At 37.3% G+C, this 25,022-nt stretch overlaps 1 protein-coding gene across 1 annotated transcript in view; it reads right to left on the minus strand.

Annotated features, from left to right (window-relative positions):
* Window positions 1-25,022, minus strand: part of LOC149089023 (transcription initiation protein SPT3 homolog) — a 203,024-nt gene that overhangs the window by 11,176 nt on the left and 166,826 nt on the right. The window contains exons 7-8 of the mRNA XM_089236673.1: window positions 18,040-18,188; window positions 6,723-6,801 (exon numbers count right to left, since the gene is read on the minus strand). Coding sequence (XP_089092799.1) covers window positions 6,723-6,801; window positions 18,040-18,188 — 228 coding nt within the window. The remainder of the gene's footprint in view (window positions 1-6,722; window positions 6,802-18,039; window positions 18,189-25,022) is intronic.

Genomic DNA, 25,022 nt, shown 5'->3' on the forward strand with positions numbered 1-25,022 from the left:
CGCAATTTTTCTCCTATTCAAGTAACATTAACATGAGGAAGGAAATAAAAAAAAAAAAAGTGGTTCATGTAACATCGGTGGTTTTACGACTTTAGGGTGATAGTAGGCCCTGACACAAACTATAGAAGAGGTTTAAGCAAAATGGAGTAACTGTAACGACAGAAAATTGTGTGTGTTCAGACTTTTCATTCAAAGAGGGCTGCCATAAAGAAAACAGACAAAGATTTGTTGACCATTCATTGATATTCTTTTGAGTGCTGGTAGTAAATGTAATCCAAGAAGTAGATGGGTGAAAAATGAAAGCTTGTAAAATTACATTTACAATTGCTTCATGCAATTACAGACGGATAGCCATCTAGTTTAGCACAAAGCTATCTTCAGCAGTGGTCTGATGGGGAATATATTTATAAAAATCGAATAGAGAATGATTGCTCTGGGGTATTTTTTTATGAATTTTGAAAGGGGGTGCCAATCCATTGAATCTGCTGAAAAGAAATAAAGTCGAATTCAGTTACAACGAACTCCAAGAGATCAAATCATACATGGGGAAAAATACCCGCGAAATTTAAAATTTTTTAAAACTACATCGCTGTGATAATGTATTGGGACAGGGGCGGCTTAAGCGAGGGTGCAAGGGGTGCGGCGCACCCGGGCGGCAGCGTAGACACTACTTAAGACAACAAAATTTTAAACAGTAAAAATTCACGACATCACGCTTTTGAGTCCTACTATACCTCGACAACGGAAACGTTGAGAAAATAGACAAGGAATCTGATCGTAATACCAGAAACAAGAATGGAATCTATCTGGACGGCTCGAGACAAAATCAGTACCCGTGTGGGACATATTTTTTGCACCTCCTACCTATTGCTCCCTCCATAGCCCCTACCTCCTGCGTCAGGGAATCTTTCGTGTGGTCCATGCCCGATTTTCCAAGGGGCCCCTTCTACAGTTAATATATAGAGTGAAAAAAGAAAAGTTATAAGGGTTTTGTACCGGGCCTCAAGCTGGAGCCCTGTCAGCCCTACCCTTGGAAGGTCATGCTCCTCTCCCACAATTCATCCAAACAATTCCTAACAAAGCATCTTTTCGGCCCTTCATTTCTGATTTTGCGCCTCTCCAAAGCCGACAGTTTGGCTTTTTTTGGCAAATTGAATTTTTTTTCACCCATTCACCCCGGATTTAGCAAGCGGTGACGCGTGTGGCCGCAATGGGCCGCGTGGCCAAGCGCCATCCCTGCACTCCATTACAAGGGCCATTTTGGTTCCCTCACCCATGGCCGCCAACAAGAGACCGGGATAATTCTCATAATTTTTTGGCTTTTTCAGGCTATAAATTAACTATAGAAAAGGCCGTGACAAATCTGACTGGGAGGGGGGCCTGCGAAAGATCCCAGCCTAGGGGCCCATACCCTCACTCAAAATTTGATCCACAATAGTCAAATGAAGGCAAAGGAAAATTTTGGTTTTTCACTTGTCCGGCCCCTGGAATAACAGAAACACCTTTGAAAAAATTTTCTTAATAAAAATTACCCCGTTAAATATCATCTTCACAGAATAAGTGATGATGGCTCACAAAAATAAGTGCTCTTTGAAGGACTAAGTTATCTGGCATTTATTAAGAATGGTAAAATAATTCTACAACAAAAAATTTTCTACTTCGAAAGCGGGACGTATGGTCACGCACATTTTGCACGGTAAACAATTATGTGCGGCTTTCTTCTGAAAAAAAATCAGGTTTATCTCCAGGTGCCCTTCACTGAATCCCTATCAGCCTCCTGGCAGGGTCGCCAGTAGGGGCAGCACATGAGGCTTCGCACCCGGGCGGCAGGTAAGCTCGAGCCGCCCCTGTATTGGCACTACCTCCAAGATTGACACCACATTTTTAAAGTTTTTTTAATCGATACTGTAATGCTTCCTTTTAACTGCCCTACTACTGGCCTGCAGCATCCTAAATAATTTCAATGCAATTTTCCTATTCTGCAAGAACGATGTTGTGGACATTAGAAAAAAAATTCTAAAAAGGCGTATGACTACATTTAAAGCAATTTAAATCAGTTTATTAGAGACTCACTGCATCTGCTGATTTCTAAAAAAAGTGCAATAAATTCTCACGTAAGTCTTCACTTTGAAATGTCCATAACCCTCTCAATGCGTCTCTTTGCATCTGTCAACCTAAAATTTATGGTTTTTAGTGTTGATAATACGCATGCAAAACCAATTCAGCGACGCGTTTTCAAAATCTGCAAACACTACTTGGATTTGATAGTTGGAAATGTCTAAATGCCGAAGATTTGGAGTTCAAATCAAAATGAAAATATCAAGTAATTGAAATTGTGCTTCGTATAAATGAAATATTTTAATATTGAAAGAGCTATATATATAGAGATTAATCTCGTGCCCGTAGTCATACGTCTCATAAATGTGAAATTTTGTCATAAAACTGAGAGTGAGGCACGAATCCTCTTGCGCACAAGTGGAATTTCGAGGCATTTACACACAACCGAGCCCATCTTGGCCATTTTTCTTTTTCTCTCCCCACTCTTTCTTCCTTTTGTTTCCTTCCTAAATTTATAAAAGTAAAAAGGATAATCATTATTAAAAGGGCTGTTTTCAGATCAAATTGCCGAAGTTCAATTACTTTGCTGCAAAGATTTTTACTGTCAGATTTTTTTTGGGGGAAATACAGTTAAACCCAAAGCGTATTAAAGACCCTTTATTAATACGCTTTGGTCAAACTGCATTAGACCGGAACTCCAAGAAACCCGAGAAATCACTTCGTAATAAAGAAATTTCGTTACAAAGGAATTCCAGATTTTTATATTGTTCCTATGTAAACATATCCGAGGGATTAGAAAAGTTTTCGTTAAAACGATATTTTTCCCGTTGTAATGGTATTTGTTACAATGAGAGTTGACTGTATTTCGTCTCAAGCTATTTTTTTACGTGTATTTGGAGGCTGCATGGGTAACACGGCGTATGCCACTTTACTGGTGAGCCATTAATCTTAGAGACATACCCAACTAGAAAAAGTATCCAAATCACGTGTCCAACTCAGATATGTCATTCATGTTGTAAGGGGTTGTATAGCTATAAAATAAAAATAAAAACATCATTTTATACCGTCCCCGTGTGCCAAAGAACCCAATTAAGAAGTTGTTGCTCTGTCTTTCCCGATGCCAACTAAAATAATTTCCCGTTTCTAAGTGCAATATTCATCGAGATATGCGAGTTCAAAAACTTGAAGAAATTTGGGAAAAAAAACAGTATTCAATGCGGGTAAAATGGTTTCCCCTCATTTAATGCTGTTTTTTTCCCAACTTTCTTGGAATATCTCAGTGAAAATTTGAACTCAGACACGTTGAATTTTTTTGTCGGAGACCAGGAAACAACTTTCCAATTGGGTTTTGGGGCACAGGGTGTCCGCATAAAAAGTTGACATTTTTATTTTAATAACTCTGTAACCCCTGGCAACATGAATCAAATATCTGAGTACTACACATTATTTGGGTACTTTTTCCAACTGGAAGTATGCCTCTAGGACCAATGGTTCGCCAGTAAAATGCCATATGCCCCGTTACCTATGCGCCCCCCTATATATTAAATATAGTACGGACTGTTATGTGAAATATTGTGTTGTGTTTAAGCCAACACGCACGTTGCTTCGTTCGCCTGCGAGAGAGCGGTCACATTATGAACCAAAAAGCCACTTGAAGGTAGCTTGTCATCCAATGAAATATCAGATTTTCACCTTATCGAAATTGAAGTCAACAAACTGATAATTTTCGTATTTGAAAATCTGATTATTTATATTTTCCGATGGGCTTGAAATCCTGATAATGAATCATTATTATGTTCACACGAACAGTTTTGTCACTGCGTACATGATTTCTCTGGAATGAATGGTTCAAACAAATATTTAAAAAAATTTTCACATGCATTTTAGTTTTTTTTTTAATTCATAGTATAGGGCTACAACATGAGCCTATATCCTTGATACATGTATTATTGTTGAAAACGATGTGGAAGGTTGAACTTTTGAATTGTGATTCATTTGTGTGGCTACTTTTATCCGCACGAAGAGAATAAAATCAACAAAACTACTTGCTACCACTTTTTGCGATTTTTATCATTATAAGAATGCATATTTTGGAAGCTACAACTGACATTTCTCAATGAAACCATAATCTTTTACACACACAAAAAAAAACTAATTTGGAAATAATACAAATTTCATCATCCAGTACAGTAACTTGATGACATTGTGCCGTCTTCAAGCGCAGAGTTTACATTGATTAAAAATATTTTTTTTTTTAATTGGACTGACACAACACATAAAACATACAAATAAAACTGAGAAAAACACAAAACAATAAACTTCACAAAAAGTAACATTACGATGATACAGAACCTTTGTGACCCCAAGGGATTTATTCTATTTTTACAGTATTCTATTGTGTTTATTTTGCTTTTTCGTTATTTTCATAAATTAAAAATTAAGCAAATTAAATTCAAAAATATTTATACTTCAGACAATTTTTGAATAACTATCTTCTAATGAGAAAACGGGGGGGGGGGCGGAGAAGGAAGGGGGAGTAGAAAATTATTCATGTTCGCAAGGGGGCCACAGGAATGAGAAATGGTTGAAAGGGGGCCATGGACAAAAAAAGGTTGAGAACCACTGGTCTACTGTACTAACTTTGTGCAATACTTTTGTGAGAATAACACGTATATTCATGAAGATATAAATGTTTTATGTAAGAATTTAAATTTCTGTCTCATGTTTTTTGCTCATAACATGCAGTTTTCAACTATTTTTTATGAAATTTACAGAAAAATTGGCACTACACATGAGACACCCTGTGTGACAATTTATTATTGTCACAATGATAACCAGCACTAAGATAACGTCACTCAGATACGAGCATTTATAATTAATGATTTTTAATTGCTCATGTACAGAAAATATCATTTATTTTTTCATTAATTGGTTGCCAGATATATAGTGCAACTTATATAAAAATTCCAGTTGGATGTCATGAAAATTAAGAAAGATATACAATATATCATGAGCTGTAGTTTAAGTTACTGGCTGAAAGTACCCCGGATGATAAGGGTTTTTATTTTTCACAAATTGGTATTTCAATTATTTTATTTTATTTGACTATGTCAAAGGTAAGCCCACAGCTTTATTCCAATGAGCAAAGACATGTGACTGATACTATATAAGAGAAATGCTTAAACATAACATACATGTATTTGATCATTTTTCTCACACCACTGTCATTTTCTGCACATGAGGCCTAATTAGACTAGAACATAGTTTTCCAAACTTTTTGTTCCATCGCCCCCTTCTTCAGAATTTTTTTCTCTCTCATCGCCCCCCAACTCAAGCGAACCCATAGGATCCTATGTTAAACCTGTGGCTTTTATCGCCCCCCTGGACCATTCCATCGCCCACCGGGGGGCGATATTGCCCACTTTGGGAAACACTGGACTAGAACCTTTCTTTTCAAACCGAGAACAACTCCGGTCTAACACCATCTATGGGCGATTTACTACCTAGTGAGTTGTGCCGGAAGTGTAACTTCATTATCCTTTAAGTGTAACTGAAGTACCCTTTCGGTACTTCAGGCGAGTATCTTATTGACTTGGGCTACCGCACCCAACATACGTGTATGATGTCAAAATAAAAAACTGAACCAAATAATCAAATGAAAAAAAATAACCGAAATACCAATTTGTGGAAAATCCCTTACCATCTAGGTACTCTCTGCCAGTAACTCAAATTACAGACCATGATATCGCATACATCTTCCTGAATTTTCACAACACATTCGACTGGAATTTTTATATAAGTTGCACTATATATCTGGCAACCAAGTTATGAAAGGATAAAAGATATTTTTATGTATGAGCAATTAAAAATTATTTACTAAAAATACTCATATATTTCATTGAATACGGAACTATCAAGTTCTAAATTTCTATACATGGTATCTCATGTATAGTTACAAAGTTTTTTTACAGCTGGTTGATGCAAAGATATATTATTGTTGGAAAGAGAGAAAATTCAACTGCCCCTGCGAGGAATCGAACCCACGTCCTTTCACTTTCCGGGTGAATGCCCCCAGATTTTCTGTGAATTTCATAAAAATTTGATGGAACCTCCACATGTTATAAGCAAACAAAATAGGATGAAAATTAGATTTTTTATAGAAAACATTTATATCTTCGTAAATATGTGTTATTCTCACAAAAATGAACACAAGTATTGCACACAATTAGTGCAATATTATGTGAAAGTTGCAAATCATATGTAGTTTTTATCATACGGGGTTGACCAAAAAACCCTTTTTCTTAATTTTTTGTCAGTTCCTTAAATGCAGCCATGATTAAATTTTCACTGGAAATCGCAAGTACAAACATAGGGTTCACGTGACCAAAATTTCAGAACGATTTGACCAATATTTTTCTAGACATTCCAGAAAATGTCGAAACTCCAAAAAGGACGCACACTTTTGGAAATATAGTGCATCTTATGACTATTTTTGCTGCTTTCTTCAACTTCATTACAACCATGTGGGACTGAACAAATACATTCTACACTTTTGGAAAGAACCTAAACCATGAATTGCCCCAATTTTTTTGCTAAAACAAACACCATCGGGAAGAGGCAAAACACTGGGCTTTACTTGAAAAAAAATTTTTTGAAACACTTACTGAATCCACCTTGTTCTCGAGCAGCCACATATGCTTGAAAATGTTCCATACTCATATTTGATGTCATCTGATCACGTCTCTATGAAATTGACAGAAAAGAAAATTAGAACATTATAAATAATGATGATTTCCACGTAATGATGTATCTCAAAGGAAAATAGATGGCACTACTGTATACTATTTTCAGGCATGATTGAAACTATGAAACAGCAATTAAAACAAAAATAAGTAGTTTTCTTTTGTGCTTCTCAAACAAAACCTTGGGAGGTGGGGGAAGGTTAAAGCTGTCTCATGGGGCCCATGAGAGTTATTTCTTGAGTTATTTCACTAGTGACTGGAGAACCAGTGGTTGGAGAAGAACTAAATAAAAAACATTTATTCCTCGAAGCAGAATCTTTTGCATTGTTTGGCAACAAGCTTTCAGCTGAATGAAAACGTTCTGCGATGGATAGCTGCATATAACATTTGAGGTGTACGGGTAGCTTTTTTATTTTTAAATAAGCATGAAGTATCGTGATATGTCATAAACTGTGAGTGAACTCATGAACTCGTGCATCAAGTGATTTTACTGTGTGGGTCTACAATGCGTGGTTGCAAAACTAATCGTGATGTTATGAACAGCATGGCTGTCTACAGGGTTTGTGTACTACTTAACGACCGGACTTGGTAAAGATTTTTCTCGCACAAGCGGTGAGCAAATCCAGAAATTGAGTTCATATTCAAATTCTTCGGGTGGTTTTCTATGTAAAACAATGTTTCGGGCAAATGTTGATAGAAAATTTTAGAATCTTCAATGCCATGCCTATGGAGCAAACTTTGTAAAAATAAAAATATTGTGTAAACAATGTTGTTGTTAAGATGCCAATTTAAATGCATGTACATTCTGTAGCTTATACGTAGTGCTCCACCATCAATATTTTGAAATTTGGAGTTGTATATTAATGATTATGGACATTTTAATTCTTATACGTAATGACATCTATGAAAAATTAACATGTGAAATTTTGAAGTTTAATTTCAAAATGTTTTTATAATTCTAAAATTAGTGTTTTTTAATATTAGGAAGGTTCAGGGCCGGATTAATCATTAAGCAAAATAAGCACGTGCTTAGGGCATCAGCAGAAAAGGGGCACCACAAAAAGTTATCAAATTATATTTCTTTATTAATGTACAATTTTTTCTCACAGTATCAACCATTCGTAGAAAATCCTCGGAGATCACATTGGAAATGAAAGTATCTTAAAAATCTTCTCTGACGCAAGATGAGAAGCACATGCCATTTCCACAGCAACAATATTGAAATCTTAAATCTAGAGAAACTAATATTATTACAAACTAGAGTTCACGTTAATGCCGAGTTTTTGAATCACAAAAGTTCCATAAAGGAAGTTGCCAGGGCATTCTTATCAGTATCACACGCTCTAGAAACTTACGCAGGTCGAGCTCCGTACCCCCACATGACGATTAAAAAATTAAAAATATTTTTGTCAAAAAAATTACAATATCGAACGAAAATACTTTTATATTTCACCAAATCAATATCTGTTAATTTAAAATGCTTTCTTGAAGGTTAGTAACTCAAAATTTCTCTGGAAAGATTCATCCTTGTTCCTCCTCGAAAGGTCGATCCTGTGTACGCTTTTGATGGGACCCCAAGGAAAGCGATTTTTCCGCCTGCCCCCCTCCTCTAGCTAAAATTAACTGCTAATTTGCACACTTACTCGCGAAAATTATAGCCAGATCGTAATTGCCACGAGGCTCTCTCGGCACTCCCTCGAGGCGTTGGTCATTTTTAATGCCAAGCGTTGGCGAAATTCTGCCACAGATCCCCTGCATCTAGAAGGCACCGAGTAAGCCAAGTTATACAGAATAAGAACATGAACTTGCAGATCTGCGGGTATACTCGCATATGGATCATAATTGGATCAGCTGTGCTAGAACCAAAAAAAACACTACCAGATCTAGATTGCAAACGAACTCGGAAAATATATCAGAAAAAAAAGTGCCTGATGATAGTGATTAACCAAAAATAAGGTACAGTAGAGTATCAATAATTCGAGCCCCGACAATTCAAGGTTCTGGATAATCCGAGGTATGCTGGAATTTTTCTAAATTCCTTCTCAAAAAAATCCTCTCTTTCTTTTTTTGGTCAAGAACGGGTTTTGTTTCATTTTTCCTAAGAATGTCAGTAGTTTTTGTTTGAAGAGGACTCGCACCGTATCTCAATCCGTGACTAAAAGGGGTTTGATCTCTATGCCGGAGTCTTCGGTGAGACCTCAGGCAACACCTTTTATAGCAGAAAGCCTCCACGCGAAGCTCGTGACGTCACTGAAGTCATGCATTTCACCTATAGTCATTGAACATACTGCAAAAAAAGGTAAAGATTTTTCATACGTCAATTGCTAATTGTCACTGGCTACAAGTGAAATGGAGCTCAGTGACGTCAAAGCTTCGCGCAGAGGCTTTCTGCTATAAAAGGTGTTGCTTTAGGCCAGAATTTTTCAGAGGTCCCCCATAGTAAATTTATAGTGTAAAAAATATTTTGGAGTGCCTCAGGGCCGACATTATGAAATTTGGCTATCAACGAACTCTTAAAAATCAACCCGGGAAAAGATGTCAACATAGAGGCCTTTGCCGATGATATTTTGATAATGGTCTCTGCGGCAGTGCCCAAACACTTTACAAAAAAGACAAGACATATACTCATTAAAACTCAAGAATGGGCTGACATCTTTGGACTAAAATTCAACATAAGAAAAGTGCGTGTTTTTCGATTTGTAAAGTAAAGGGGGAAAATTAAAAGCATCCCATCAATCACATTGGCCAATTTCCCCATTGTATGCAAAACCAACTTTAAATACATGGGAGTAATATTGAACCGGAATTTCACATGAAGTGATCACCTGCACTATATCAAAGAAAAAACATCTACATCACATCACGAATTGAAAAGAAACTCGCGGGCAACATGGGGCACGGAGCCGGAAGCTTTACAGAAAATTTATCTGGAAGCCATAGAAAAGAAAATAATATATGGTTACGAAGTATGGTTTGCAGACAAAACAACACGTAATAACAAACTTCTTACATCAAATACATCAAATACAAATACAAAGGCAATTCTTGTTAGACATAACGAAATGCTATTCGAGGGTTTCGTACGAGGCGTTGTTCACACTAGCAGGAATACCTTCGATCAACATTACTCTGAAAAATCGCATAAGGTGGTATAACATCAGTAAATTGAAAGAGTCTACACAATTTGAAGAACAAACTATAATGCACTTTCAAATACAAAAGCCAGACTGCTCTAATATTCCACCATGGAATAGAATAAAGATTGAATAGGACAATAACACATTCCTTTTATGCAGATGGCTCCAAAATGTTAAGCAGAGTGGGCTGTGCGTACACGTACTATCATGAAAACAAAAGAACATTGGAAAAAATGTACAGATTGTCGGACAATACAATCAGTAGAATTATTAGCAATATACAATGTGGCAAAACATATCCTTGGGAATAAAATATATGAGGCCCACATCTATACAGATTCAAAATCAACTTTATGGGCAATTAGTAATCCAAATTACAAAAACAACAGAGTGCTCATAACGCGGAAGATCTTTAAAAAAATTTAATACAAAACTACACTAGGGTTAAAGCACACCACGAAAACATTAAAAATAGTATACTGATGCAAGAGCAAAACAAGCCACGCAAAAGGATGAGGTAGACATCAACAAAAAATACACAAAATAATATTTACGACAAGTTATCAAGAAACATAGGCAAGAATATTGGGATTATAGCAACAAAGGAAGGATCACACACATATGCTATCTTCTCTAAGACTAATACCACAAGACTTTTATATAAATCAATTACTCACACAACATGGTGCCACAGGAATTGCTCAAGCTAAGTTTCATGGAAAGTCCCTGATGTGCATTTTCTACAACAAAGATAGTGGCACCACCCAACATCTTATATATCAATGCGAATATTGGGAAAGCCACAGAAAGAAGATAAATTTCACAAGCACTAACATTCCAATTACGGCACTGATTAAAAACAAAAAAACAAGAACCCTTCTTTCTGATATAATGGACTTGGCAGTGCAACGGTACTTAGGAACAGAGTGAAATGTTCCCGAGAGAAACAAATAGATTGAAAAGTGGTAATTAATAAATATTTATAAAAGTATATATACCCAAATGAATATATATATATATGCTCAGGATAACGTGAAATATTACCAATATACATGCATATATATATATATATATAACAATATATATATAACAATATGAATATAACAATGTGCATATAGCAAGTGTTGTGTGAATAGTGACAAGTAACATGTTAAAATTTTGTTTTTCATTTTAATATTTGAATATATTCATGTTTTTATAGGAATTTTATTTATTCATGACATATTATTTGAATAAATTTATATTATTTCGAACTGGTTTGCATCAGTATGTTCCAGTCGATGTTAGATAATATTAATGGATCATATATTCAACATTTGGGAGACTGATGAAACGCATGTATATTTATTAAAGAAAATAATGACGTCTTAATGTAATAACCTCGGGAGCATCAAATTTCTGCTCGCGTGATGTTAATGGTGCTGCCCGAGGTATAATGTAAGCTGTAATAGTAGTAGTAGTAATCTTTTGTTCCGTTATTTTAATTGTAATGCAATGTAAATTCTTTTGTAAGGTGAATTGTTAACGGGGCCAATGGTGCTCCCGGGATAGAATGTATATATATTTTAACATATGTAACTTTTTTTTTAAATTGAGAAAATAAATGCTCCCTCCGAGGAGCCCCCGTATGGTGAATCACATTCACCGGGTCGGGGTAAGTAACTCATATAACATTTGAGAAAACTCAAATCTCTTTCCTCCCTCTTTTCAAAATCATTCTGCAGCAGCACTGATTGTTCTACGACACACGTCACAGTTTTTAATATATTCGGCCTTAGAGTATTTATTGTAAAAAGTAATGCTGAATGTTGAATTTGGGCTGGTAGAATGACTGAAAGAATGAAGGCTTATCCCGTTGGTAGAATGACTGACTTGGAACAAAAGACACTTGTCTTTTAACCAGTCATCTGACCAATTAATTTATCCACATGCTACGCGTGGTGCCCCTTTTATGAAGATGCACACACTTTATGCATCACGTTATGATCACGTGACTAAGGCTTTGGGTAACAGCAAAAATGTAGATGTTGTTTACCTTGATTTCCAGAAGCCATTCGATCGGATCCAACATGGTAAACTCTTGAAGCGTTTACACGAGATTGGAATTGGAGGCAATTTGCTGAATTGGATAGAATCGTGGTTAAGAGATAGGTCGCAACGAGTTATGGTGAACGGGGAATTCTCAGACGTCACAAGTGGAGTTCTTCAAGGAAGTGTCCTTGGCCTAATACTTTTTTCACTTTTTATCGATAAACTCGATAAGGGTATCGATGGGATTACTAGCAAATTCGCAGATGATGTGAAGCTAATGGGGGTAATCGGGAATCAAAACGATAGGGAGTTGCTCCAGACCAACTTAAACAGGATTGCAGCATGGGCAAATGAATGCAGCATGACGTTTAGCGTTGACAAGTGCATGGCCGCTCATTTTGGTTCGAACAACCCACGGTTCTCTTACGAGTTGAATGGTGTCACTATCCCGGATGCAACTAGGGTGACCGATTTGGGAATTCTCATTGACGAGCGGCTTAGGTTTTCTGAACATTGTTCAGCGGTGGTCAAAAAATCTAATAGAATGCTTGGTCTCATTTTGAAAAAGGTCTCTTCGCGTTCTCCTAAAGCCATTCTTCCGCTTTTTCGAGGCTTAGTTCGTCCTGGACTGGAGTATGCTGTAAGGTTTTGGAGACCATACCTACAGAGGGACATAGACTTCGTAGAAATTGTGCAGAGAAGAGCTACACGTGTCCTTATTGGCACACGGGGCTTGAGTTATGAAGAGACTTCATATTTTGAATATGTTTACATTGGATGATGGCAGGTGTCGAGGAGATATGATCGAAGTGTTCAAAAATTTCAATGGGATGGACCATGAACTTGGGTACACCGCCAATCGACTGCTTTTACAAGGGGACACTAGTATCGATTGGTGAGGGACAATGCAAGGCTATGGTGTCGCAGGGAATTTGTATTTGTATTTGCAGTAAATTGTAACACAATAGACACATTTAAAAAGGAATACGATAAACATGTTGGGGTAAATCGAGAAGCTATCCATACTTAGAATAAGACAACCATAAGTATTCTTTATGGGCATTGTATAATATTTTATCATGTGTATATATTGTTTACAATTTTTTGTTAATTGAATTTTTAATTGGGTTGCTATATTTTTGAAATATATGACATCCATATTTTTATGGGCATCTTTTTCTCAACCACCTCGTTGGGCATTTTGCCTGTTGTGGCGTTGTATTTGTATTTGTATTTATCCCTTTTTGGAAGTTTGAAGCTATTAAAATATATTTTTTGGTTGAATTTTTTTGTAAAAACATTAAAACTAATGTTCTTTACTGTAAATTCAAAATCCTAAAAATAGTAATAATAAAAGTGAATTGGTAAAATTAATTAGTTTTGTAAATAGAAATGTTGAGAATTCTTCATTAATTAAATTCAATGCAGGAAAATGTTTATTAGTAATGTATGTTAAAATGATACTGAAGTGTATAAAAATGATACTGAAGTGTATAAAAATGATACTGAAGTGTATAAAAATGATACTGAAGTGTATAAAAATGATACTGAAGTGTATAAAAATGATACTGAAGTGTATAAAAATGATACTGAAGTGTATAAAAATGATACTAAAGTATATAAAAATGATATGCAAATTTTATACCTTTTCCTTGTATGTTACCAATTATAAGATAGAATACTGTGTATATAAAAAAGACGCTTGAGGATGCAGCGTTGCCAAGCATGGTGAAGATAACACTGTAGCTCAGTAATAATAACCCCAGACCTTGAAATACAGGCGGCCCTCGACTTTCGCACAATTCGCTATTTCACACACTTTAAAAATCCAATTTTTTAAAGATTTTTGTCGATGATGCAAAAATTGTTCGCTTCTATGCAGTCGCTCCCATGGAGTGCGGTAGCTCGCGCTCACTAACGCATTGCCTCCGTATATGAAGGCGTCTTATCCTAGAGTAACAGACTTCTGGGAATCGTTGTGACGTCATTAGGGTTTCGAGCCGCAGTGGCGGGGCCGAATGTTTTAGTCCTGTGTTAGAGTACGTGTCGATGCGTTGCATGTCTTGAAAACTTATTTGTTAATGCTTAAATATTTCACCCTTATAAATTTATAAACATGAGTAAGAAACGGAGAAGCTGCAGTGTTGATACGAACAAAAAGAAATTAAACTCATAAACTTCATACGATCGAGACAAGAATGAAAATAATTAGACGTTCTGAAAACGGTGAATCTTTTGCTTCAATCTACCGTTCGTACGACATAAACAGGTCTATGATATGTTCAATTTTGAAAAACAAGAATAAAATTAAGGAATATGTTCAAAATTGACGTATACGTTCGCTAAACACGCCTCATTAACTTACTTATGTATATTTTGTGGAATAAATACCCTCATTTCCGTAATAATTTGCGCACCCAGAAATAATTGTCGGAACGTAACGAAACTTGGTAGGAAGATACGTGTCTGGCAGATACGTAAATGATTAGATGCACAGCGTGATTGAGCAATGTGTAATGCCACCAGAGGGCATTGAACTTCATTCTCCTTGGAGTATAAAAAGGTACGCAGAGGAATTTTGCCTGTACTTAATCTGTTGTAGCGGGATGCTTTTTCATTAGGGATAGCGTTACGCCACCATCGAAGACAATATGATCAGCTGTCAGAGTTTGAGAGGGGAAGAATCATTAGGATGATGGAAGCCGGGTGGTCAGCTCGGCGAGTAGCCCGCCACATCGGCCAATCTAACGTTGCTGTGAGGAGGTGTTGGGATCAGTGGATGAGAGAGAGGTCGCATGCACGGCGGCCAAGCTCAGGACGTCCTCGGCAGACCAATACCAGAAGACCATTACATCACACGACAAGCAAGTACAGTGCCAACTGCACCATCGTCCGCTATTCGGACATAGGCCGCAATCGAATGGAACCAGGTCGTCTTCAGCGGCGAATCGATATTAAATTTGGGCAATGATGACAACCGTGTATGTGTGTGGAGGCCCCGTGGCGAAAGCCTCAATTCCGCCATCACTATACAGAGGCACACTGCTCGCACAGCTGGTGCGATGGTATGGGGTACCGTCGCATACGACATCCGGTCACCTCTAATATTTATCTACGGTACCATGACAGCTCAGCAGTACGTTCGTGACATTCTTCAGCCACATATGTTGCCACTCATGCAGGGCTCCCAGGAAGCATTTTTCAACAGGCAATGCTCGACCACACACAGCAAGGGTGTCACAGGAATGCCTTTGCCACATTGACACCATTCTTTGGCTTGCCTGATCCCCAGATTTGTCACCAATCGAGCACACCTGGGACCACTTGGGACAGCAAGTTGGGCAGCCTAGGAATTCGATTGCACTAGCAGCGCGCTTACAGCAACTGTAGAATGAGATAGCACAGGACACCATACGGGACATCTATGCCTCAATGCCCACCTGTATCGCATAATGTATTCAAGCTAGAGGTGGCACAGCAGGGTACTAGAGCCTCTATTCATTTATAGTTTTTCCTGTAATAAGTGATTCTTTTGCTTTGATTATGTAACAACTTACTTATATCAATGTTGTACCCACATATATAAAATTTCGTTCCATTTGGACAACTCTTTCTCGATGCGCAAATTTTTATGGCAATGAGTGCATTTTAAAATACATGTAAAATTTTTGATTTTTTTACATCTCTCTACTTTCGAACATTCAACATTTGCACACATTTTCAGGAACCAATTAGATGCGAAAGTCGAGGGCCGCCTTTATAATGGTCCAATTCCATCTAGTGGCGAGATAATAAAGTAGAAAGATGCCCGTGTAGGTGGTAGCAGCTGTATGACGAATCATTCCATCATATCCATGTGAGAAAAACCGAAAATCCGTATGACGGCATATGCAGTCATAGCCAGATGACAAGATACAAGATTAATGAGTTGATTCAATTAATTATATAGACATGAAAATTCACACTCTCATCACTTAACCTAGTGAGTTACTTGTTATGCTGTTATGCATACTTACTATGTTTTGTCCTTTATTTTTGATTTCCCGCCTTTCAATGAATGAATAATGTAATACAGCGTTTCTCACCTTTTTTTGAGTCCAAGGACCAGTATGACCAAATGTCTGAAACAAATTGGCGGACCACTTGCATCTCGCAGTAAGGGACATTCCTGTAATTTTGGTTTTGATTTTTTTTATACATTAATAATTTTTTTCAAGTTTATTTGGATTTGTAATGTTTACTAACGTCGTGAGTACAAATTATTTTCATAATATATAAATTATATTATAATTAAGGCAAAAAATATAAATATTCATCTCAGATATTTGTCAAGTTCAATATTTTCCCCCACAATTTTTCAGAATTTTTAATAACAATTGGTGATTGATCCTACCTCTGGCAACGTATTTGATCACAATTGACGTTGTCACGTATTGTACACCATTTAAGATTCCAGTTTACCATATATTTCTCAATGAAATATGGTCATGTGATTATTTAAATATATTTTCATGAAATACATTTTTACTGCGCTTTGTAGCAGTCCTTTATTTTCCGACCCTTCAGCAAATTCAGCAATAGTAATTACCAAATTGTGCATTCAAGGCAATAGATAGCATTTTTTGGCAAAATTTAGTGATACTCGGTATTTGGGATCGTACTTTCCTCGATGATGTATGGTGAACATAAGTATAGAGGTTTAATTTTTATTTGAACCTCCTCCGCCATTATTACTAATATACTACAACGGTTTAATCATTTTTCATTCAGTTAGAAAAAAATTATCAAAACTGGCTGCGGACCACCTATGCCATTGTCGCGGATCATAGGTTGAGAAATGCTGATGTAATATAATTTGAATTTAAATGCGCAGCAATGTAAAAAAAAAACTGCTTTCATTTAGAACCCGATCCCCATCATTATCATTTATTTATTTATTTTATTTATTTTTTTTCCAGAAATGCAACTCTAATTTCCATAGCAAACAACTTTTGCTGAAAAAGTTCATTACCACCCTTTATATTGTTACGAATTATAGATTATAGATGGCGCGACTCGTTTTTAAAGGATCTTTCAAGAAAAATATTACAATGTTCTGTTGGCAACAGCAGTGAATACCGGTTTCGGTTTATCGGAAAAAGATGCGATTGGTGGGAACATCCCAGAAGGTTACGGCCATACAGACAGTGGCACCAAAAACCTGGTACTATAGAATTTTGTGGAATATTATTTTTCTCGAAGTTTCTACCAGGGCTATAAATGAGCGGAGGCTCGAATAGAGACAATGGATGAAAAGTCAGTTGTGATTGAACTTTGCGAGAAAGTTGTTAGCTCTCTGATTAGCTTGTAAATACGTTTAAATTGCTGTTCTGTAAATAAATCTGTGTTTGTCCGTCGAACCACTTCTTGATTTGCAATCTCAAAGTCTTGTGAAAAAAAATTATCCGGAACAATATATACAGAGTGCATAGCAAATTCCTTGCACAGCAAATTACTGGCGAACCGTTGATCCTAAAAGCATACTTCCAATTACAAAAAAATCCAAATGACGTGTGGACCTCAGATATGTGATTCATATTGTAAGAGGTTCGGTCATGAAAAAGAAAATAATTTTTTATATGGACATTCCGTCCTCAAAAACCCAATTAGAAAGTTATTGCGTTTCCCAGTGGAATATTCGCTGAGATATTTGAATTCAAATATCGAAGAATAGTTGAGAAAGAGCAGCATAAGCTAACGAAAAACGCTTCTTTTCTCATTTATATGCTGTTCTTTCCAAACTTTCCCCGATTTTTTGAATTTAAATATCTCAGCAAATACTGACTATCTGAGAGAGACAGTGCAACAACATTCTGATTGGGTTTTTCAGAACAGGGTAACATACATAAAGTTAATTTTTTTTTATTTCAACAACTATACAACTCCTTGCAATATTAACGCGTATCTGAGGTCTACATGTTGTTCGGATAATTTTTCTAATTGGAAGTATGCCTCTAGAATCAATTTATATCACATTTTGAGTGTGTGTGTGCGATTTACCACTTTTATCAGTCCAAAAAAGTATAACTTACACAGGCTCTCTCCACCCATACTTCGTCGTATACATCAGACTCCAGAAGGTTTGGAAGCTCGCCAGTCTCATCAAATTCTTTCAGAAATTCCAAGCACCTTTGGAGTGTACTTATCCTGTGAGGCACAGGTTTTTCTGCACATGCTTCAGCTGAAACAAGAAAAACTTTTGCATGATCTTACGGATCATCTTAAAGAAAAAAAAATTATTTTCCTTTGAACAGAAAATCAGAATATTTCAAATTTCAGTAAGGGTAACATTATCCTGATTCTGCTTTTTTTAAAAATAATTTAATAACAGTATTTAAAAAAAAATTGAACTTGTTTTTGTTCAGTCAGATTATGTTTAAACAGAATTTGAAAATGCAGTGAAAACATTGAGTACAGTCCAATCAAGTTTTAATGAATATCGTTATAACGGAAATCTCGTTGCAACGAAACATTTAAAATCCGTAAATAAGTTTACATAGGAACAATTTATTGTGAATTTCAATATAACGAAATGAAGATTTTGTTATAACGAATTTTTAAAAACGAGTTTCTGAAAATCCCCATTTGGAATGCAAGGACATTCCAAAAAATACAAATACAACGCCACAACAGGCAAAATGCCCAAAGAGGTGGCTGAGAAAAAGATGCCCATAACAAATATGGATGTCATATATTTCAAAAATACAGCAACCCAATCAAAAGTGGTCGGCTGAAGTTGGTTTTCTGTGGTTCCCAACTTCAAGGCACGAATGCGAGCCGATCTCCCCGTTAAAAAGTCTCGCCACAGAGAGCAACAGACCTACAAACAGTACAAATTCAATCATAACACATCACTCACTTAACTTCTGAAATATAGATGGCAGCACTGAAAAATTAAAACACAACACTACACATGCAGTCAGACTGTTCGGTACACACACAGTTACATCTCCGGCACAACTCACTAGGTAGTAAATCGCCCGTAAACGGTGATAGACATGAGTTGTGCTTGGTTAGAAAGAAAGAAAAGAACCCAATCAAAAATGCAATTACAAACAATATATACATATAGGCTACATAGTAAAATATTATACTTATACAATGCCCATAAAGAATACTTATGGTTGTGTTATTGTAAGTATGGATAACTCCTCGATTTACCCAATTTGTTTATCGTATTTCTTCTTTTTAAAGGTGTCAATTGTGTTAGAATTTTTTACCTCCGGGGGTAAGCTATTCCATTTATTAACAACCCTATAAGAGAAAAATTCCCTGCGACACAACAACCTAGAATCCCCTTGTAGAAGCAGTCGATTGACGGTGTACTAATAATTCATGGTCCACCCTGTCCATAGCGTTGAAAATTTTGAACACTTCGATCATATCTCCCCGACACCTGCGTTCATCCAATATAAACATATTCAAAAAATGAAGTCTCTCTTCATCGTGCTGCTGCTGCCGAAATTTTTGCTTTACTTATGGCTATTAAGAAAGGGGAAGAGAGAACTCCAGAAGAGAACATCTATCTTCACAGATTCACTTTCATCACTCTATTCAATCAGTGCAATCAGGGATCCCCTGTCTCAACACCTCATCGCTAGGCAAATCAGAAAAGTTCTGTGTGTCAATTGGGTGCAAGCTCATGCAGGAACATATGGGAATGAACAGGCAGACCAACTTGCAAAAGCTGCGACTGCAAGAATAACGTCTGACTTTTCGCTGCTCTTCTCTAAGTCATGGGCAAAGAACATCTTATCTGAGGAAATGACGCATAAGTGGATATATATATATATATATATATATATATGCCCTCCTCCCCACAGCTAGATACAAATATAGGAAATAGACCAGGGAAATGGTTATATTCTTTTCCGAACATGGTCCTTTCCCAGCATATCTGGCGAGATTTCATCGACAGACTGAGAGATGCAAATGTGGCGGGGAGGGCACGGCCATTCACTACGCTACAGCCTGCCCCCAAAGCCTTTCACTTACAAATCCCTGTTGCTGATACACAGTCTTGGAAGTTGAAGGTCTTCCAAAATCCTGGTACTTATCATAAGATTAAAAATCTTATTAACTTAATCCACTAGAAATACAAGATATACCCACACACGCGGCATTTAAAAAAGCATTATTCAAATTATTAATTTCAATAGACGATGTAGACTCTTATTTTGACCATTAGGAGGAGCAATAAAATTTATTCAATTTAGCTTTGCTATGTGCGAGTTTCATTTTTTTTTTCATATATTTTTTCTCTAATGTTTTGTTTTATTTCACATTTTTCGCCATGCATTAAGAACTTTGCCTTTTTTGTGTTGTGTATGTTCTTTCGTTCTTGATTTTTTATCTTTACGTATTTTTTTATTTGACAGTGATAATTTTGTCTCTTTTATGATGTATATGTGTCTCTTTTATGTTGTATATGTGTCTCTTTTATGTTGTATATGTGTCTCTTTTATGTTGTATATGTGTCTCTTTTATGTTGTATATGTGTCTCTTTTATGTTGTATATGTGTCTCTTTTATGTTGTATATGTGTCTCTTTTATGTTGTATATGTGTCTCTTTTATGTTGTATATGTGTCTCTTTTATGTTGTATATGTGTCTTTTTTTAATGTTTCTGTTCATGTCGTATGCTTTATATACACTCATGTCCATAACTTAAGGATAATTCAGAATCACACGGAAATCGAAATCTAAAGTAAAAATTTCACCTGTAGAATTATCACACACATCTGCAAGAATGATATGCAAATTTCAGGAAGCCACAGATGATGCCGATAGTACGTCACAATGACGAGAGTGTAAGGGGGGGGGGGTATATAAGTAATAGTGGCAAAGAAGTAAAATTGTTCACAAGAGTTCTGTAAGGCGCTCAGTGCCATAAGCGAATAGTTTTTGACACTGAGGACGCATGTGGATGATTTTTTACGTGGTAGAATTATCGGCCGCCTGGAATGTGGGCGTACTCAGATGGAAGTATCCGAGGAACTTGGAATTACCCAAAGTGTCATCTCTAGGCTTTGGCAACGATTCCAAGATAACGGAAATGTCAGTAGACGTTACAGTACAGGTGGCCCCCGAGTTACAACGCCGAATGAAGACCGGTATTTGGCAGTAACTGCCAAAAGAAGCAGACGGAGCACAGCATCCGACCTGTCTCGTCAGCTACCTGCAGCCACGGGTACTCCAGTTTCAAGGCAAACCGTGTACAGACGTTTGGGAGATATTGGTCTATATGCTCGCAGGACTGTCAGATGTGTTCCGCTCACGACAACTCACTGTCGGCAGCGATTAGCCTGGAGTAGAGAACATGCAATGTGGACATCGTCACAGTGGGCTTGTGTGATGTTTTCCGAGGAGCCCAGGTTTAGATTGCAGTCTGATTCACGTCGGACTTTCATATGGAGAACGCCAGGTACCCGTTACCACCAAGACAACATCATTGAACGACACCGTTACGGTGGTGCAGCATTGCTCGTTTGGGGTGGAATTATACTGGGTTCCAGAACAAATCTGCATGTTCAAACCGGAACCATGAAAACCCAAATTTATCGGAACATCATTCTGGAACAACATGTACGTTTGTTTAGGGGTGCCATGGGCGCAGAATTTGTGTTTATGGATGACAACACTCGTCTTCACCGAGCAAACATCGTAAACGAATGCCTTGAATCTGAGGATATAACCCGTATGGAATGGCCAGCATTCTCACCTGACTTGAATCCGATAGAGCATGTGTGGGACATGCTTGGCCGACGAGTTGCAGCCCGTCAACCACCTCCTACATGTGTACTGGAACTTCGGAGAGCATTGCTTGCTGAGTGGAGTGATCTTCCCCAAGATCAGATCGATAATTTGATACTCAGCAATTCCTAGGCGTTGTACGGACTGTATTTCATCGCATGGGAGACATACAATGTATTAACCATCATACCAACCATGTAATAGTAAGTTTTTGTAAAGGAGATATTTTTTACAATTGCTCCAGGGAGCAAAAATCGTAGTTTTTATGAATGGTATCATACATACACCATCGTTTTTGTTCTTTATCTTTTGTTTAATAAATGGGCTTTATGAATAAGTAACGTTTGTTTTGTTTCTGAACCTTTATTTGCCGGAGCTGGCATTATCCTTAATTTATGGACATGAGTGTATTTTATTCATTAATTATCATGTAAATTTTCAATCATCCGTACAGGCATCACAGCCTCTGGATATGATAAATACGTTTTTTTTAACCTAATCTAAATCTCTGTATGTTGGAAATGAATAAATTTGATTTGATTTATGGAAAACAATTAAGAATTATACATGTTCCCGAGACATATGCCATATCAAGACGGAGATCCCTTAGACTCTGATTCGGACTCAGACTATGTACCTTAATTGCGACGTCTTTCCTAACCCCATATGCTATAAAATATATAGTGATATTTTGATGACATTTATCATTGTCATTGTCAGTGATGCCAATATGTATTCTTTCCATGTTCATATATATTTTAATTTCCTACATGTGTAAGCGAAAGAGGGTTCTCATACTAGGGGATTTCAATTACCCGGGTATTGATTGGGAGAACCTTTCATCTGGAAATCAGTATGAAAGAGACTTTCTTAAGTTGGTGCTCGAAAATCTTTTGTATCAGCATGTATCAGAAGCCACTAGGGGTACTGCTATTTTGGATTTAGTTCTTACTAGTTCTGAGGATCTAGTTGAACATGTTTCGGTGGGGGAAGAGTTTTCTTCCAGTGATCATCGTATCGTCAGATTTCTCTGTAACTTTTCCTCGGGTAAGGTTGATAACAAAAGACTGGTTCCTTGTTTTCGGAGAACTAACTTTGATGTTTTGCGAAGAAGGTTAGCGGAAGTTTTCAAAGACCGGTTGGAATCAGTAGGGGTGGTAAGTCAATGGGAAGAATTTAGTACGAAGCTGTCCTCTGTTTTGCACGACGTCATACCCTTTGTTCGAAAAAAGCGTGTTTGTACATCACACCCTCTATGGTTCACGGATAGCGTGCGGAACCTTTATCTTGAAAAGAAAAGAGCATTCAGAGAGTATAAAAGTGGACGAGGTGACCTATCATTGTTTACTGATAAAAGAAGACTGTTGAAGAAAGCGATAAGGGATAGTAAAAAGCAAGTTGAATCTAGGTTGGCGGATAACATTGGCTCTGACCCAAAATCATTTTTTCGATACGTCAATAATGGATGTAAGGGGACAGTTGGCCCCCTCTCGATAGGAGGCTCAAAAGTAGAGAGCAATGTAGGCATGTGTAGTGCTTTCAATGACTTTTTCGCGTCGGTTTTTAATGGAGATAATGATATTCGATATACGGGTGTTGCATGGGGTAATAAAACGCTCAACGATATTCAAGTGGAAGACGTGGAGGTCCTAAATCTTCTAAGAAATGTATGTGCAAGCAAAGCACCAGGACCAGATGATATCTATCCCAGGGTTCTCAGGGAAGGTGCTAATGAATTGTTGGGGCCAGTCGCACAGATATACAGGAGTAGTGTTGCTGAGGGTATCGTCCCGAGAGATTGGAAACTGGCTAACGTTGTTCCTATATTTAAGAAGGGTAGTAGAGAAGTGGTGTCTAATTATCGTCCAGTGAGTTTGACGAGCTCCCTCGCGAAAATTTTGGAAATTATCATCAAAAGGCAGTTTGTGAAGTGGATAGACGAGAATAATGTATTGTCGGATAATCAGCATGGGTTCAGGAAGGGGAAGTCATGTGTAACTAACCTCCTTTGCTTCTATGATTACGTGACTAAGGCTTTGGGTAAGAGCAAAAATGTCGACGTGGTTTACCTTGATTTCCAGAAGGCATTCGATCGGGTCCAACATGGCAAACTCTTGAAGCGTTTACACGAGATTGGAATAGGGGGCAACTTGCTGAATTGGATAGAATCGTGGTTAAGAGATAGGTCGCAACGAGTTATGGTGAACGGGGAATTCTCTGGTTGGACAGACGTCACAAGTGGAGTTCCTCAGGGAAGTGTCCTTGGCCCCATACTTTTTTCACTTTTTATCGATAAACTCGATCAGGGTATCGATGGAATTACTAGCAAATTCGCAGATGATGTGAAGCTAATGGGGGTAATCGGGAATGAAAGCGATAGGGAGTTGCTCCAGACCAACTTAAACAAGATTGCAGCATGGGCAAATGAATGGAGCATGACGTTTAGCGTAGATAAGTGCATGGTCGCTCATTTTGGTTCGAACAACCCACGGTTCTCTTACGAGTTGAATGGTGTCACTATCCCGGATGCAACTAGAGTCACCGATTTGGGAATTCTCATTGACGAGCGACTTAAGTTTTCTGAACATTGTTCAGCGGTTGTCAAAAAATCGAATAGAATGCTTGGTCTCATTTTCAAAAAGGTCTCTTCGCGTTCTCCTAAAGTCATTCTTCCGCTTTTTCGAGGCTTAGTTCGTCCTGGACTGGAGTATGCTGTAAGGTTTTGGAGACCATACCTACAGAGGGACATAGACTTGGTTGAAGGGGTGCAGAGAAGAGCTACGCGTGTCCTTATTGGCACACAGGGCTTGAGTTATGAAGAAAGACTTCATTTTTTGAATATGTTTACATTGGATGAACGCAGGTGTCGAGGAGATATGATCGAAGTGTTCAAAATTTTCAATGGGATGGATAGGATGGACCATGAACTTTTAGTACACCGCCAATCGACTGCTTTTACAAGGGGACACCAGTATCGATTGGTGAGGGACAATGCAAGGTTATGGTGTCGCAGGGAATTTTTCTCCAATAGGGTTGTTAATAAATGGAATAGCTTACCCCCGGAGGTAGTAAATTGTAACACAATTGACACGTTTAAAAAGAAATACGATAAACATGTTGGGGTAAATCGGGAAGCTATCCATTCTTAGAATAAGACAACCATAAGTATTCTTTATGGGCATTGTATAATATTTTATCATGTGTATATATTGTTTGTAATTTGTGTTAATTGCATTTTTAATTGGGTTGCTGTATTTTTGAAA

The sequence above is a fragment of the Pholcus phalangioides genome, unplaced genomic scaffold, assembly GCF_987345545.1.
Source record: "Pholcus phalangioides strain wild (caught in Gottingen) unplaced genomic scaffold, Ppha-v1.0 ptg000002l_1, whole genome shotgun sequence".
NCBI classification, from domain to species: domain Eukaryota; kingdom Metazoa; phylum Arthropoda; class Arachnida; order Araneae; family Pholcidae; genus Pholcus; species Pholcus phalangioides.